General features: G+C 33.9%; 1 protein-coding gene across 1 annotated transcript; it reads left to right on the plus strand.

Annotated features, from left to right (window-relative positions):
• The first annotated feature begins 2,456 nt into the window (after positions 1 to 2,456).
• On the plus strand, positions 2,457 to 13,289 carry LOC107862853 (potassium channel SKOR). The gene is made up of 13 exons (XM_016708553.2): positions 2,457 to 2,817; positions 4,924 to 5,148; positions 5,293 to 5,356; positions 6,452 to 6,791; positions 7,902 to 8,197; positions 8,305 to 8,385; positions 9,065 to 9,163; positions 9,368 to 9,592; positions 9,816 to 10,004; positions 10,809 to 10,884; positions 10,983 to 11,277; positions 11,876 to 11,997; positions 12,769 to 13,289. Exons 1-13 carry the CDS (start codon positions 2,573 to 2,575, stop codon positions 13,020 to 13,022), a joined length of 2,511 nt encoding a protein of 836 aa, XP_016564039.2. The 5' UTR covers positions 2,457 to 2,572; the 3' UTR covers positions 13,023 to 13,289.
• The last annotated feature ends 1,944 nt before the right edge of the window (positions 13,290 to 15,233 follow it).

Consider the following 15,233-nt stretch of genomic DNA (forward strand, 5'->3'; position numbering starts at 1 on the left):
ACTATATATACCCACCTATATACATTTTAAATACTTTAAACAATATATATACACTATATATAGAGTATATACTACATTAGAATTTTAAAAATATATACACATATATACACAATTACACATGTAATCGTGTATACGACTATACGTTAGTTAAATATACATACTACTCTAAATAAAACATATACTACAGGATATATACTACAATATAATGATATATATAATAATTTATAAAACATATACACATATAAACGTATCATTTAATATATATACTACTTTAGAGTCTATAGAAAATATATACACATATAAACATACCATTCGATATATGTACTACTTTAAATAAAACATAAACTATAATATATACACACACTATATATATATAGTTATATGCTAATTTATAAAATATATACACATGTATACGTTAAATATGTATGTCTATAGAAGATATATACGTAACATTCAATATATACGTATTACTTTAAATAAAATATACTATAATATATACACACACTATATATAGTTATATACTAATTTATATAATAGTATATAAATTAAAAAATCTATTTATTTTTTTAAAACTTAATCGGGCCGGATCGGACCGATTTTAGTCCGGACTGAATTAATCGGACCCAAAAAATTAACCCCGCTTGAAATTCAATACCCTACGGCCCGTGGACTGACCCGGCCCGTTTGATAGACTTATATTGGCCACAACAAGGCGGGCGACCAATAAATAGAAATTAGAAAGTTAAGAGTTCCCCTCCCTCCATTGTATAAGATTTGATTTCTGCTTCTCTTTTTTCTAAAATGAATTAAAATTTTTAATAATTTTATTTTTAAGCTTTCTCTATTTTCTTTAGTTGTTTTATCGTCCTCTTATATTATGCTTGCACATTCTTCGTGCTCGGTCACAACTGCCATAGTTGGTAGGATTGTGGTTCACGTTATCGTTACAGCTTTGCTCCTAATCGATGTGTTCTTTAGTTTATTTCACTTTTTGTTTACATTATTTACTTTTCTGCTAACGTTCACTATTAATCCAAAGCTAAAATTATATTGCGTGCTCTTAACCCACAAATAAATTTTACTGTCCTAAAACAATGGTACACAAAAGTCAAAAAACAAAAGAAATGGATTCCTTTTATATTATCGACATCTTTTAGCCGATCGTATAGGTTTTGTCTTCTCACATTTATTTTCTTTGATAATTGAAATTCGTGTGACATAAATCCCCTTCAAGGAGAACCTAATGTTTCCTCACACATAACACATTAACACGTTATATTTTCTTTCCTTTAAAAAAAAAATTCCCTATGGGAAGTCAATATAGCAACCTTATTGATTAATTATTTATTTGTGACATTAAATATCCTAGGGTGAGGATATTAAAGACATGAACTATGGTTCACTAATTGTTTTTGGCCATATAATTAAGTTCTAATATTACAAATGAAAGTGTGAAATTAATTAATGACAATGTCTCTTAACTAATTTCACATGTGAAATTTAAAACTTTATTATAATAATGACGATTTTAATTCCCAATGTTGAAAAGTGCTTAGGTAAATAAAAAATAGAAACAAAATACTATAAGCACATTTGGAAAAGGCAAAGGCAGGCATAAGGAATCCCAAAAAGTCAAAACAAAACCAAAAAGAATCCAGAACCATTAGCAGTATGAGCATCTGAAAAATTCGCTGAACTATACGTAAGGACGTGAAAATGATAATACACGAATGTGAAAACTATATGTACACAAAACACAACTACCAATGACTGATAAGTGATAACATATGAATTTAAATTAGAATTAAATGATGCAAAAGACACCTAAACTGTCAATGACTTCTTTTTCTACTCAAAGTTCAGATATTGAACCCAAATAATTAATAATTTAAATATATTTTGCTAATTAATTGGTGATGGTTCAGGTAGGAAAGTTACACACATGATACTCTCTTCGTTCGTTTTACTCGTCACTAATTTTCTCATTGAATTTTTATTTTTACTTGTCACAAGAAAAGACAACTTTCTTTTTTCCTCTTTTAACCTTAGCATTAATTGTTTTTTTCTCTAAATTAATTTAAAAACACAATGTAAATATAATTTAATAAGGGTACTATGGCAAAATAGTCATCTAATTAAATGTTTTTCTTATTAATAGGTGTGTCAAAATCAAAATGTAACAAATAATAAAAGCGAACGGAGGGAGCGGTAAGGTATGAAACCAATCAAGATTTTACATTAATCATCATAGCAATCAAGATTGCTAGAATAAATCTTCACACTGTAATTAGCCCAATAATGAATGATATCAATGAATTAAAGTAGCAGCATAAATTCTGAGCTTATCTCTCTTTAAAATAAATTGATTCTCGTTTTGACGTAAAGAGGGATTATATTCCTCGTTCAATGCTATATATTCTCTAACCACCTCATCATGTCCTCAACGGTATCCTGCAACAGCAACTAATTAATAATTGAGTCGAACTATAAGTAGACAAGAATTCTTAAAAAAACAAAATTTACTACCAGTTGGAGTTTTTATAGTAATAAGTGATAGAAGTAGTAGAAAAATATGGAAAGAGGAAAAGGAAGAGGAAGAGAAGATTCAGAAGAAGAGGAGGAGTATAAGGTTGAGGATCTTAATGAAGAAAGTTCCAATTTGAACACAAACAGATTGGGGTCTAATTGGAAGAATAGGTTGAAGCTGCTGAGGAATTACTCTAGTCTTGACACAAGTGTTAGTGTTAGAAATGGACAAGGCAGAGAAAGTAGTGCTGATGGTACAGCCAGGGGATTACTTATTCACCCTGATAATTGGTTAGTCATTTTTACTCTCCTAATTAGGCAATTCATTTAAGGGGAAAAAAACTAATGGTATCTTTTTACAAACTACTTAGTACTTACTTATAAGTTGATTGATGTGGCCAAAATTGGTTTTGTTTTTGCCATTTATATATAAATATAAGGAATTCTCTTTCATGGGTTTAAAATTTTGTGTAGTCGAACAAAAACATATCAAGTGTGATCTCATGTGTGGAATTCGGGAGGATGGGACATACATAAATCTTATTCTTTGTGAGATAGAAAATTTGTTTTTGATAGACTCAAGAGAAAAATAAGAGTAAAGTATTAAATATGATTGCATTCAAAAGATATTTATAGATACTTATTATCATTAAAATATATCAAATTATCTGCCAAAATAAATAAATACGAATTGACTGATGGTATTATTTATGTCATTAGTTAATTAATCACCGTTTCTAGTTTCTAGAGAAGGGGTATAAATACATTTGTTTACTTGAGAAAAGTTATGTACATATATGAATGTATATTTTTATTTGGCAACTCAAAGATTCAAAAAATTGAAAATTGATTTAACTAGGATAAGAAGGTGCCGCCTAAGCTTAACGGCAAATTCTACAGGGCGGTAGTCCGTCCGGCCATGTTGTATGGAGCGAAGTGTTGGCCAGTTAAGAACTCCCACATCCAAAAGATGAGGGTGGCAGAAATGCGGATGTTGCGCTGGATGTGTGGGCTGACTAGAGGGGATAGAGTTCGGAATGAGACCATCCGGGAGAAGGTTGGTGTGATCCCAGTGGAGTGCAAGATGCGGGAAGCCCGATTGAGATGGTTCGGACACGTAAAGAGGAGGGGCATGAATGCCCCGGTCCGTAGGTGTGAGAGGCTAGCGTTGGATGGTTTTAGGCGGGGTAGGGGTAGGCCGAAGAAGTACTGGGGTGAGGTGATTAGGCGAGACATGGAGTAGTTACAGCTCACCGAGGACATGACCCTAGATAGGAAGGTCTAGAGGACGCGAATTAGGGCAGAGGACTAGGGCCAGTTTGAGTCGCTAGTGTTGGGAGTTACTTGGTGGGTTTTTTTTCCTGTTAGGAGTCCGTGTTCCATGTTTTATTATGAATCTGTGTGCTTTCCTCTGTTTTATATTACTTATGGGTGACGTATTTATGTTATGTAATCTTGTAACCTTGTGCTGTGCTTTACTATGTGTTTGTGTGGTATCTCGTGTCTTGAGCCGGGGGTATATCGGAAACAGCCTTTCTATTTCTTCAGAGGTAGAGGTATGGACTGCGTATATCTTACCCTCCAGACCCCACTAGGTGGGAATACATTGGGTTTGTTGTTGTTGTTGATTTAACTAGGATTAAAATCTTAAAAGGGCAGTTGGTACGGAAAATAAAAGACAATAATTGTAGAATAAAATATAGAGTTATTTTGTCATATATGATCTAAATAGGGTTAAAATCTTAAAAGGTCAATCATGTTTATTTTTTACACAAATCTTAAAGGAGAAATTAATAAGGTTGTAAATTGATTAATATGAATCTATTAAATCAGCATTAAATATTATCATTTTCTATTGGAGTTAATTACTTTTCCATTAAATTACTAAGCGTAAAGTTGAAAAGAAGTGTCCAATTATCTATTGATTCTTTAAATATGCCAACTATTTCGTTCCAAATTGAGATGACGCATTGATTAAGAAAAATAATTAATAACATGACTAGTTTACCGTAGTGCCCTTATTAAATGATGTTTGCATTTTAATTTAAAAAAATTAATTAATGCAAAGGGTAAAACATGAAAATATTTTTTTATTTCTTCTTGATTAATGAAAAAAGACAAGTAAAATGAGAAATCAATTTAGGAGTAAAATTTTTGTAAGAAACATGTCAAGTAATATGAGCCGGAGGAAGTAATAATTTTGGAATAAAATATAAAATTATTTTATTCTGTGTTAGATGAGGAGTATTAATTAGTCTTCCATTATTAATTCCCTATTAAACCATGCAAATCATTGGCGCCAAGGAAACTAACTTCACCACCCACACTGCCACTACAACATGCCCCACTTTCCTTCATAGCGTAATGAGTAAATTAAAGCATAATTTTTGAATGCAGGTGGTACTTAGTGTGGACGCAATTCATTCTGATATGGGCAGTGTACTCCTCCTTCTTCACTCCCTTGGAGTTTGGCTTCTTCAGAGGACTCCCTGAAAATCTATTCCTTCTCGATATCGCCGGCCAACTTGCTTTCCTCATTGACATCCTCGTTCTCTTCTTCGTTGCCTATCGTGACTCCCATTCTTACCGCATGGTCTATGATCGTAAACTCATCGCCATTCGGTATGTACTCTCTCTACTCTTTAATTTCTCCCCTTTTTAACCTGGCAATTATATTCCAATATGTCTTAACACATTAGTACTAATCGTGCAGTTTTTTGATGCATATTTGGTTTTAATAGCTGATTTTTTGTGTAATCTGTATAGGTACTTGAAATCTCGTTTCCTGGTGGACTTGCTAGGTTGTTTTCCCTGGGATGCTATATACAAGGTGAATATTCCCCTTTCTTTCTTTCTTTTTCCACATTTGTTGGTAAAAATTTCCCCTTATATCACCGCTATCCTAGCTGCTGGCACATATATCGGATAAAGGAGGAGAGTTGTTGTAGGTCGAGAATTGTGTTACAATGATGAATAGGCTGAGATATTTCATTAAGTGAAAATTGATCCTAATTCTCTTGGCAAATAATTCTAACATTCAACCAAGTGCACTATTTAGCCTTTTTGTAGCATAGGTCCCAACAGAAATACCTAATTTATGGATAGACCACGTGCCCCATATTTCACCTATAAATTCGGCCATGTGAATAGGGACAGGCTTTTTTCTAAAAAAAACTGATATCGTTGTATTCCTCAGCATTAAGGGATTTCATGGAGCCGATTCTAAATAATTTGGCATTGAGGTTTAGTTGATAGATTGATTGATATATTATGGTTATGCTATTTAATATAGATGCGCTCTGGTAAAAGGACAAGGTTATAATAATGTGTTATGACTTCATAACTGCTATAGCTATCTTTATTCGTGTTTTGCAACCAAAACACCAATTAGCTCGCCGTTCTTGTTACTCATTTTTTGCATTCAAGTAAATTGATTGCCAAGTATATAGCCTTCTCTTTGGAGGCAAATGAAGTGATCACAAACTAGTTTCGGTTTTTCGCGGAACTATTCTTCCTTCGACTGACCTTGTAATTAAAATTTCTGGTTCAAGAAATTGAGAAATTAAATTATGGTGGCTAGAAAATCCTTTCAGGACCGTTCAAAGTGGTAATTTGAAGTCTGGGGAATGTTGTGTCTACCAAATGTGTAAAATTCTCCCTTTCTTTATGGACTGGTGTGTGTAATGTGTTTGTTTGTGTTCTCATATTTTTCTTATTTGTTGGTGTTATCATCCTCTTGAAGTTTGTAAAAGCCGAAATTTTAGCCTTGGACAATGATTATCAACTGAAATCTTGGTGCATCTGATGACTTTGAAGCTTGAACTTTAATTCTAGTTATGCTAGATTAAGGACAGTTGTGCACTCTATTTAGTCAGTTTCCAATGCTGTCAATAAAATGAAACTTTAAGTTGTTTTGTGTAATCAGGCTTGTGGCAGAAAAGAGATAGTTAGGTATATCTTATGGATCAGGCTGAGCCGAGCGCTTAGGGTGACAGAATTTTTTGAGAAGTTGGAGAAAGACATCCGTCTGAATTATCTGTTTACAAGGATCATAAAGTTATTTGTTGTCGAACTGTACTGCACTCACACAGCTGCCTGCATCTTTTACTATCTGGCTACTACATTGCCTCCATGGGAAGAAGGTTATACATGGATAGGAAGTTTGAAGATGGGTGACTATAACTATGTACATTTCCGAGAGATTGATCTATGGACTCGGTATATCACATCATTGTACTTTGCTGTTGTTACGATGGCAACTGTTGGTAAGCTATTTTTCTTTTTCATGTCAAAGTTCAAACTATATCAGATTGTTTTTTTTTATCAGCCCAGTTCCAGCTATTCATTTTTATGTGTAAAAACAACATTCATACTTTACTCCCTTTTTTACTTGGCAGTATTATAGGAATCATTTTTACTATTGCTTACCACATAAAAGGAAAATTAAAGAAAGTATGAGCAAACCTACAGAAGGAGTGATGCTGTCAAATTTAGAGATTCAGTTTATTTAGAGTTAGAAGGGGCGCCTTGGAGTAACTGGTAATGTGACTAGGAGGTCACGGGTTCAAGCCTTGGAAACAGCCTCTGACAGAAATGCAAGGTAAGGTTGCGTACGATACACCCTTGTGGTGGGGCCCTTCCCTGGACACCGCGCATAGCGGTAGCTTTAGTGCACCGGGCTGCCCTTTTTTCAGTTTATTTAGAGTTACAGTTGAGATTAGGTAGGCCTTACTAATTGTAGTAATTGCTATTGGCGTAGAGTATCGGTTACCTGATACTAAGGCCATTTACACATGAAGCCGTGCTTCGATAATTCTGTTCAGAATCATTTTTCATTCAGTTGAAGTTGAAGATATTGAAAAATTCAGATGCAACAGGAAATGATTGTACTGTGATTGCTAAGAACTATGAGTTATTGGCTCTTTGGTACCTACACAATTAAATATACTGAAAGTGCAACACATTAATGATGGTACAAAGCGTTTAACTTATATTCTACCACTCAGCTTATCTCCTAGTATCTTGCCTAACATATAGAGCTGAACTCTTGGCAATTTTGTTACATACATCTCTAAGGCTAGTAAAGGTGCTATTACTTGGTCTGTTCTGACTACACCAGATAACATCATAAAATAGTCTCAAATAATTAAATGTAGGAAGGTATTGTTAATGAACTAAAAGAAATGTTTCCCTTCATTAGACATTTTACATCGAAAGATAAGGTATGCATTTAAGGAAAATATCTGGTTCTGGTACTATTGGTTTCTAGGCAACAGCTACTAGCTAATTCTTAGAGCAGCATGAACTTGGAAAGGTTACTTTTCTTGAAATCAGGATCTGAGGATAATGCATTTTAATGTTCTCTTATGCTATAGGTTATGGAGAAATTCATGCAGTCAATGTACGGGAAATGATATTTGTGATGATCTATGTCTCTTTTGACATGATTCTCGGTGCCTACCTGCTCGGTAACATGGCAGCATTAATTGTAAAAGGATCGAAAACTGAAAGGTTTAGGGATAAAATGGCAGATCTTATAAAATATATGAACAGAAACAAGCTGGGGAAGAGCATAAGCAAAGAGATCAAAGATCATGTCAGGTTACAGTATGAGAGCCGTTATAATGAGTCTTCTATTCTACAGGATATTCCAGTTTCAATTCGAGCCAAGGTATTGTCAAAAGAATTTTATCTCTTTAGTCTTTAAAATATCTCTCTCATTTTCCCCTCTAACCAAAGGAAAAGGAAAGAACAGATATCAACCGGTTCTTCTTGCAGATCTCGCGAAAATTATATGAGCCCTACATCAGGGGAGTCCCGCTTTTCAGAGGTTGCTCGCAGGAATTTATCAAACAGATTGTAAGTTCACGTAACCACAAGAAAAAGAGTTCCAAATATTCTCCTTCTGTATTTCCTCCCAAAAAGTGTCTCTGGTTCACTTATTCTTGCATCTTTGAGGAATGAATGTGGAGTCAAATGCCTATATTAGTTTCTTCTTATTTCTCATCAAGCAGTTTTTTGTCATGTTGGTCAGTCTTGCCTGGTCTAGATGGAAATGTTCCTATATCCCAAGAGCTGTTCAATCTACTTATGCATTAATCTTTTTTTTTTTTTTCAAAACTCTGGTGTTCGTGCACACTCCTCGACTGTTCCACAAAGACTACTGATGCATTGTCTTATACCAGGCTGTTTCCTATTTTATCAGCAACAGAATAAAACAAAATAAATTCATCATTTATCAAGTACATTTCCTACTGGTCTAGGTTTTAGACCAGTTATGGCCTTTTAGCTTGAAGCAGACATGTAATAGCTAGATGAGTTGAAACTAAATGCAACTCTTTTTCACAATATTACAACAGCCAACAGTTCTGTGCTTATTTGGTTAATAACTAGTCCAATCTATGTGATTCATGTTTATGTCAATTAGGGTATATTGTCTGCTACTATTCTCGAAATTGAAGCGCATAAGAAGTAGTTGTGATAATGTTAATTTTATAGTAGTGAAGAGTCATCGTGGCAAAATCTTCTTCTTTTGTAGGCAATCAGAGTACATGAAGAATTTTTCCTTCCAGGGGAAGTGATTTTAGAACAAGGTAGCATGGCAGATCAACTGTATTTTTTCTGTCATGGTAAAGTGGTATGTTTTCCATCTTTAAATTCCACTTTCATTTTAAACAAGATGCTAAAAGAAATAATTCGTAAACCTAGGCAGAGAAGTAAAATGGAAGTAGTAGTAGCTATAGCAATTAGCTACATAAGCCAATATATCTCGAATCGAACGAGTCTGTTATATAAAGATTTGACTGTGTAAACTGTTTGTTCATATTTTTATTGTCTACAGGAAGAACTTACAAATTTGGAAGAAAATGAAACTGAAGAATCTCTCCTGGATCTTCAAACGTACAACTCTGTTGGTGAAATTTCTGTTCTTTGCAACATTCCAGTTCCGTATACAGTTCAAGTTTCTGAACTATCTCGACTACTACGAATTGATAAACAAGATCTAGTGGAGATTCTGGGAATATACTTCTCCGATGGGCGTGTGATCATCAATAACCTCATTGAGGTTCGATCATTACGTCTTCAATCTCTTATTATCTTCCGTATTTCTGTTTCTTTTTTCAAATGCTATGTGGGTACGTTCCACCCTCCCCAGACCCCACAAGTGGGATTTCACTAGGACTGTTGTTGTTGTATGTTAAACATTAAGCAGCTGAACTGGAATAGGTGTTTGGGAAAGTAGTAGTTTCTTAAAAATTGTCTCTTATGTGATATTTGGAATTTCTCAGGGAAGAGAGTCAAGCCTTCGGAGTAAGATTTTGGAGTCAGACATAACTCTAAATATTGCAAAACATGAATCTGAGCTGGCCATGAGGTTGAACTGTGCTGCTCATGACGGAGACTTGTATCGACTAAGTCGTTTAATTGGTGCAGGAGCAGAGCCAAACCGAACTGATTATGATGGAAGATCACCTCTGGTATCTATATTTAGCTTATATATGTGTTGAGAAAGATTCTATCTCTGCTTGGAGTTTCGTCACACATTAACTTATTTATACCTTTGTTTCTGTTACAGCAAGCTGCTGAATATCTATGTCAAGGTTACTAATAAATACGCCTTAATAAGCAATATTCACATATTCATCTCATCATATAGAAGACTATGAAATTCAGCAAACGTAGATTAGAGTTATATGCGGTTAAAGTAGGTTAGTGTGAGGACGGCAGATAAATGCACAATTTTTTTACTAGTTCTAAGGTATTATAGGGAGAAATAAAACACCTTTATGTGTTCACAACCTAGAGATTATTTAGGTAGTCATGGTTATCCTAGAGCTTTGCCTTACATGTTAATGATTAAAGTATAATGAGCAACTATGACAGATTTGGGATAAACCATTACCGCTAGCGGAGAAGCAGAGCAAGGACTTAGGTATTTTTTCTAACATGAATGTTTCCATTCCCCCCTGACGATGTTACACATAAATATAAGAATAACAAGCTTGAGAATACATTAGGCAGTGTGTATTTAATTCAGTAGTTCAACTTTATGGAATTAGAACAAAAAAGTGTGATACTTGTGAACGAAAAGACATATTCAACAACTGTAGAACAGTCTCAAAGTAAGACTCAGTTTAGATTCTTCTCAACAGTTGCTTATAGTTAATTCAAACAGGATTTGGTATCTTTGTTGATACCACTTCCTTTTCTTATCTATGGTGTTGGATAAAGTTGCATTTTAGTCAAAAATGTGGTGATGAAGTCTTACTTGGTAAATACAGCATGTATCTGCATCCAAGGGACATGGAGATGTTACCGTTTTCCTTATCCAAAGAGGAGTGGAGATTAACGCTAGAGGTAACTTCTTTTTTTTGTTTCAAGTTTACCTGGGTAGTCTTTCATTGACGTTTAATTGTCTCCCCAAATGGAATTCTCATAGAACCATCTCTTAGCAGATAACTTTGGCTGCACTCCATTGCTTGAAGCTGTCAAGAATGGCCATGATCATGTGGCTTCTTTGCTGGTGGAAGCAGGGGCACTACTAGGTATAGATAATGACGGGACTTGCCTTTGTGAGGCGGTTGCAAAAAGGGACTTAGATTATTTGAGAAGACTTTTGGCCAACGGCATCAATCCCAACTCCAAAAATTATGACTTGCGAACACCACTTCACCTTTCTGCATCAGAAGGGTTGTTTCCAATTTCAGTATTACTGTTAGAAGCTGGGGCTAGTGTCTTTGCGGTGGACAGGTACTTTTACGAACTTAATTCACTTATCTTAGTAAGAGAACAGAAGCAGGTGTACTCTCCTCTTTGTCTTGCTTGCAATCAAATATGATCAAGTTTAGTGAGTATGAACACTGCACATTATTATCTATTCCTCAAACATGCATAAATATTCATGCAATTGTAGCTTCTTCTTTTTTAAAAAAAAAAATTGATAACTAAAAGCTGCATTATGAGCATATCGTTCTTAAATATGCACTTACATCTGCTTTACTTGAAGAATCATTTACGTAATGATCAATTTTTTCTTTCATGCGCGAAATGGTTGTCTGTCTCTCTGCTACATTGTAAACAAATTAAACTCTTCAATTGAGGATCTTTACAAGTGATTGGTCTCAACAAGGAGTTTTCTGATAAATACTGCTCGATTTTGTAAATTTCCACTAAAGAATTGCATGAACTGCATTTTAGCCATTTAATTCGCTTTTCTTTACTGTGTCGCAACTTTTAAAGACATTTGCTTGCGATATGATGTCTAAAAATCCTTGATTTTCTACAAATTTAGCATATTATTATCAGCTTCTTGAAGAACCAAAACTGTGATATGCATACGTGTTTACAGGTGGGGAAAAAGTCCACTTGATGAGGCTCGAGTAGGCGGAAACAAGAATCTTATTAAGTTACTGGAAGATGCAAAGGGTAGTCAGTTGTCAGAATTTTCTCCAAGTTTTAGTAGAAGTCAAGGTAACATCACAACTGAAATCTTCTCTCTGCTATTAATAGATGGAAAACCAAGCAGAGAGGGGGGTGAAGTAGGTTGACATAGACCTTTCGGAAAAAACCAAGTCCGGATTAAATGATTCCTTTTCAAGAACTGCCACACCATGAGTAATGGTGCACCAACCAGAAACCAAACATACTAGATCAAACCGATTAAGTATTTCAGTATCAGATTAGTTCTCAGCCTTTCAAAGAATCTGAATATCAAAAAACCAGAATTAAGTGAAGTGAAAAGAGAATGCAACTATGCAAGTAATGGAAATGATGTAGGGAAATTCACATTCCTTGTTAGCATATCTTTTGCCACATAGAGTCTTCCATTCTAAGATTTTAAAGTTTTTCTTAATTACTTAACTTGTCAATAATGGATCAGATCAAAATTACTTTACAATAGCTGTTTTTACCTCTTGCAGAGGTTAGCCTTCTTTCTCAACTCATCGACACATTCCCCTCGCAACCCTTTAGTTCCCTTCTCTAATAGAGGTAATTTGTTGTCACAAACAGTTCGAGCGAATAGTGGCCTATCTTTGAATAAGCAATAGGCTTTTTATTTCTAGTTAGTGCAAAAACAAAGCGCATTGGAGGGAAAACATGAATCAACTATTTGATAATATCTCCGTCTACAAGGAACTCTAGTTAATGATCTATTCTCTGGACTCTGGTGTTCCAAGTCTCTAACTTATTCATTTCCCTCTAAAGAATAACCTGGATTACCTATATATATTGGCATTACAGATGAAGGACCGCGAGTTAGATGCACAGTGTTCACATCGGAATCTAGTGATCTCAAAGACAAGGGAAGAAGAGGAGTCATTCTATGGGTACCTCGAAGCCTTGATAAGCTCATTAACACAGCAAAGGACCAGTTAAGAGTTTCATCAACGAATTGTATTGTAGTGTCAGAAGATGGAGCCAAGATCCTGGACACAAATATGATCTCTGATGGTCAAAAGTTGTTTCTAGTTAGCGAAAGCACATCAAGTTTTTAAAATAAGTACACTATCCAGTACATTATAACTTCCCATGTGCTCTTAGAGGAAGGGAAAAACAGTGTAATATAGTTGTAATATGTAATAACTGAATAGACAATGTAGTACTGAAACCAAATGTTGGAGCTTTCTGGCAACACCAAGACTATGAGCTCATCATTGTGATTTAAAGCAGCATGGAAAAAAGTTGGGGTTGAGGAGAGCACATGGTTATCATCTCATGTATATATTATATTTGTTGATGATGAATCGTGGTTAAATCTTGAACTTAGGATCTCTACAATATTTTATTAGATTGTGTGATCACTTCTATTTTACAACATTTTAATTAAGTCCTTAATATACAGTAGAAAGTATTTAAAGATTACCAAGTAATATTGTGATTAATATAGCAATCATAAACGGATTATAAGTGTTGGAAACACACAAATCCACTGTTTTGAGTTCAAATGTTGGATCTGCACTTTGATTTAACTGAACTTAGAAATAGCATCCACCGGTCACTTCTAGGTTCAATTTTTGAGAAGTAGTATTGGTTGATGTCAAAATTGGACAACCCAACCACCAAAGGAACCCAACCACAAAGTGGATGGGACTGCTCCTCCCTTAATCAAAGGTTTTGAGTTTGAGTCGTGGATATAAAAAATTTTTTGATAGGAAACGCTACCCTCGAATGGGCCCTATCGAACCCAAATCCGGATTAGTCGGCTTCAATGTGGGTACCGGATACTAGATGGAAAAAAAAAAAACTAAAAATTACATATAGCCACAACTTAAGTATCATTTATTACATAAAATTTTAACTCTCAAAACATATTACAAAAATCTCACTTTTTCAATTTCTCTCTTTAAAAGTACATATACATAACTTTACTAATTTTTGTACAACTTATTTTCTTTGGAAGAAATCTAAAATCAACGAGCCAAACGTAATTTTCAACATTTTGTAATTTTTAAGATCCGAAGTTAGTTTTTTTTTTCGCCTTTACCAAAAAAATAATAGATTCTGATTGAACAATTTCTTGCATGTTGTTGATTCAATAGAATAAGTTCAAATCCTTTTTTTGTTCCAACTTTGAGTAAAATTTTCTTTTTCTACTTTACCAAAATTTAAAATTCTATAGAATAAGTTCTTTCATGTACTTCATTCACTCCTTATTACTTAGTAAATGGATGATACTCCGTCTTTTAATTTAGGATTAACTCTGTTACACCATTGTAAACCAACAAATCGGGTTATTGGGTTCGTTCCCAGAGAATTTGATTACGAGGATCCCAATTTTATTAAAAACAGATCAAAATATCGTAATGACCCCATTAACGTGAAGAAGCTCAGAAAAGCTGCTGATCGAAGTTCAAAATATCAAATTGGAGGAGTATTATTTGATTTTTTATTTTTTTTAATTTATTAATTTTTTCATTTTTTTCATCACTGTGAGTTTTTTTTATTTTTTATTTTTGAATATGATTGTTAGTTTTGCAGTATTATGTGAATTTTTTTCACGATTGTGAAGGTGCATTAGTAGTTGCCAGTGTTTGTACATATCTTATGTATATGGTAGACATATACATAACTATTGGTACGTATTTAAAATATAATAAGATGATTGTTTATTGTACTAAGATATAGTATTTTTTTCATCAATGTGAGATTTTTGAATTGTTGAATATGGTTGTTAGTTTTGCATTATTATATTGATTTTTTCATGAATTTGATGTTGCACTAGTAGTTGTTAGTATATATACATATCAGTACTTATGTATATGGTAGACATATACATAATTGTTGGTACGTATTTGAAATATAATGATATGTATAGTTCATATACATCACAGATTTTGTGTATTGTGTTTTTAAAGTTTCTGTAGGAATTGTTTGATTTAGTTATACCAATATACATCAGAAGTTATGCATATATGCTACTTTTATGCATATTCAATATTTTATGACAGAAAGGTCTATGGGATTAAGTTGTTTTGGAGTATCCTTTGACTGATTTTTTTGCCACAACGTGCATATCAGTGTTTTTTCAATAATGTGAGGTTTTTCATTTTTTTTATTTTGATTTTTGAATATGATTGTTAGTGTGGACAACGTTATGTGTGTTTTTCATTAATGTGATTGTGCTTTAGTAGTGGTCAATCTATATACATAACATTAAATATGTATGTATATTGTTTGCATACAGGTAGGGGTGTACAAACCAAATC

This window comes from Capsicum annuum, chromosome 3 (assembly GCF_002878395.1).
Source record: "Capsicum annuum cultivar UCD-10X-F1 chromosome 3, UCD10Xv1.1, whole genome shotgun sequence".
Lineage (NCBI taxonomy): Eukaryota > Viridiplantae > Streptophyta > Magnoliopsida > Solanales > Solanaceae > Capsicum > Capsicum annuum.

What these genes read in the sequence shown, in the direction of transcription:
- LOC107862853 (XM_016708553.2), top strand. Translation starts at nt 2,573, where the DNA reads ATGGAAAGAGGAAAAGGAAGAGGAAGAGAAGATTCAGAAGAAGAGGAG. An exon ending in CGTAAACTCATCGCCATTCG is followed by an intron (nt 5,149 to 5,292) that starts GTATGTACTCTC and finishes TAATCTGTATAG; the next exon opens with GTACTTGAAATCTCGTTTCC. An exon ending in AGGAATTTATCAAACAGATT is followed by an intron (nt 8,386 to 9,064) that starts GTAAGTTCACGT and finishes CTTCTTTTGTAG; the next exon opens with GCAATCAGAGTACATGAAGA.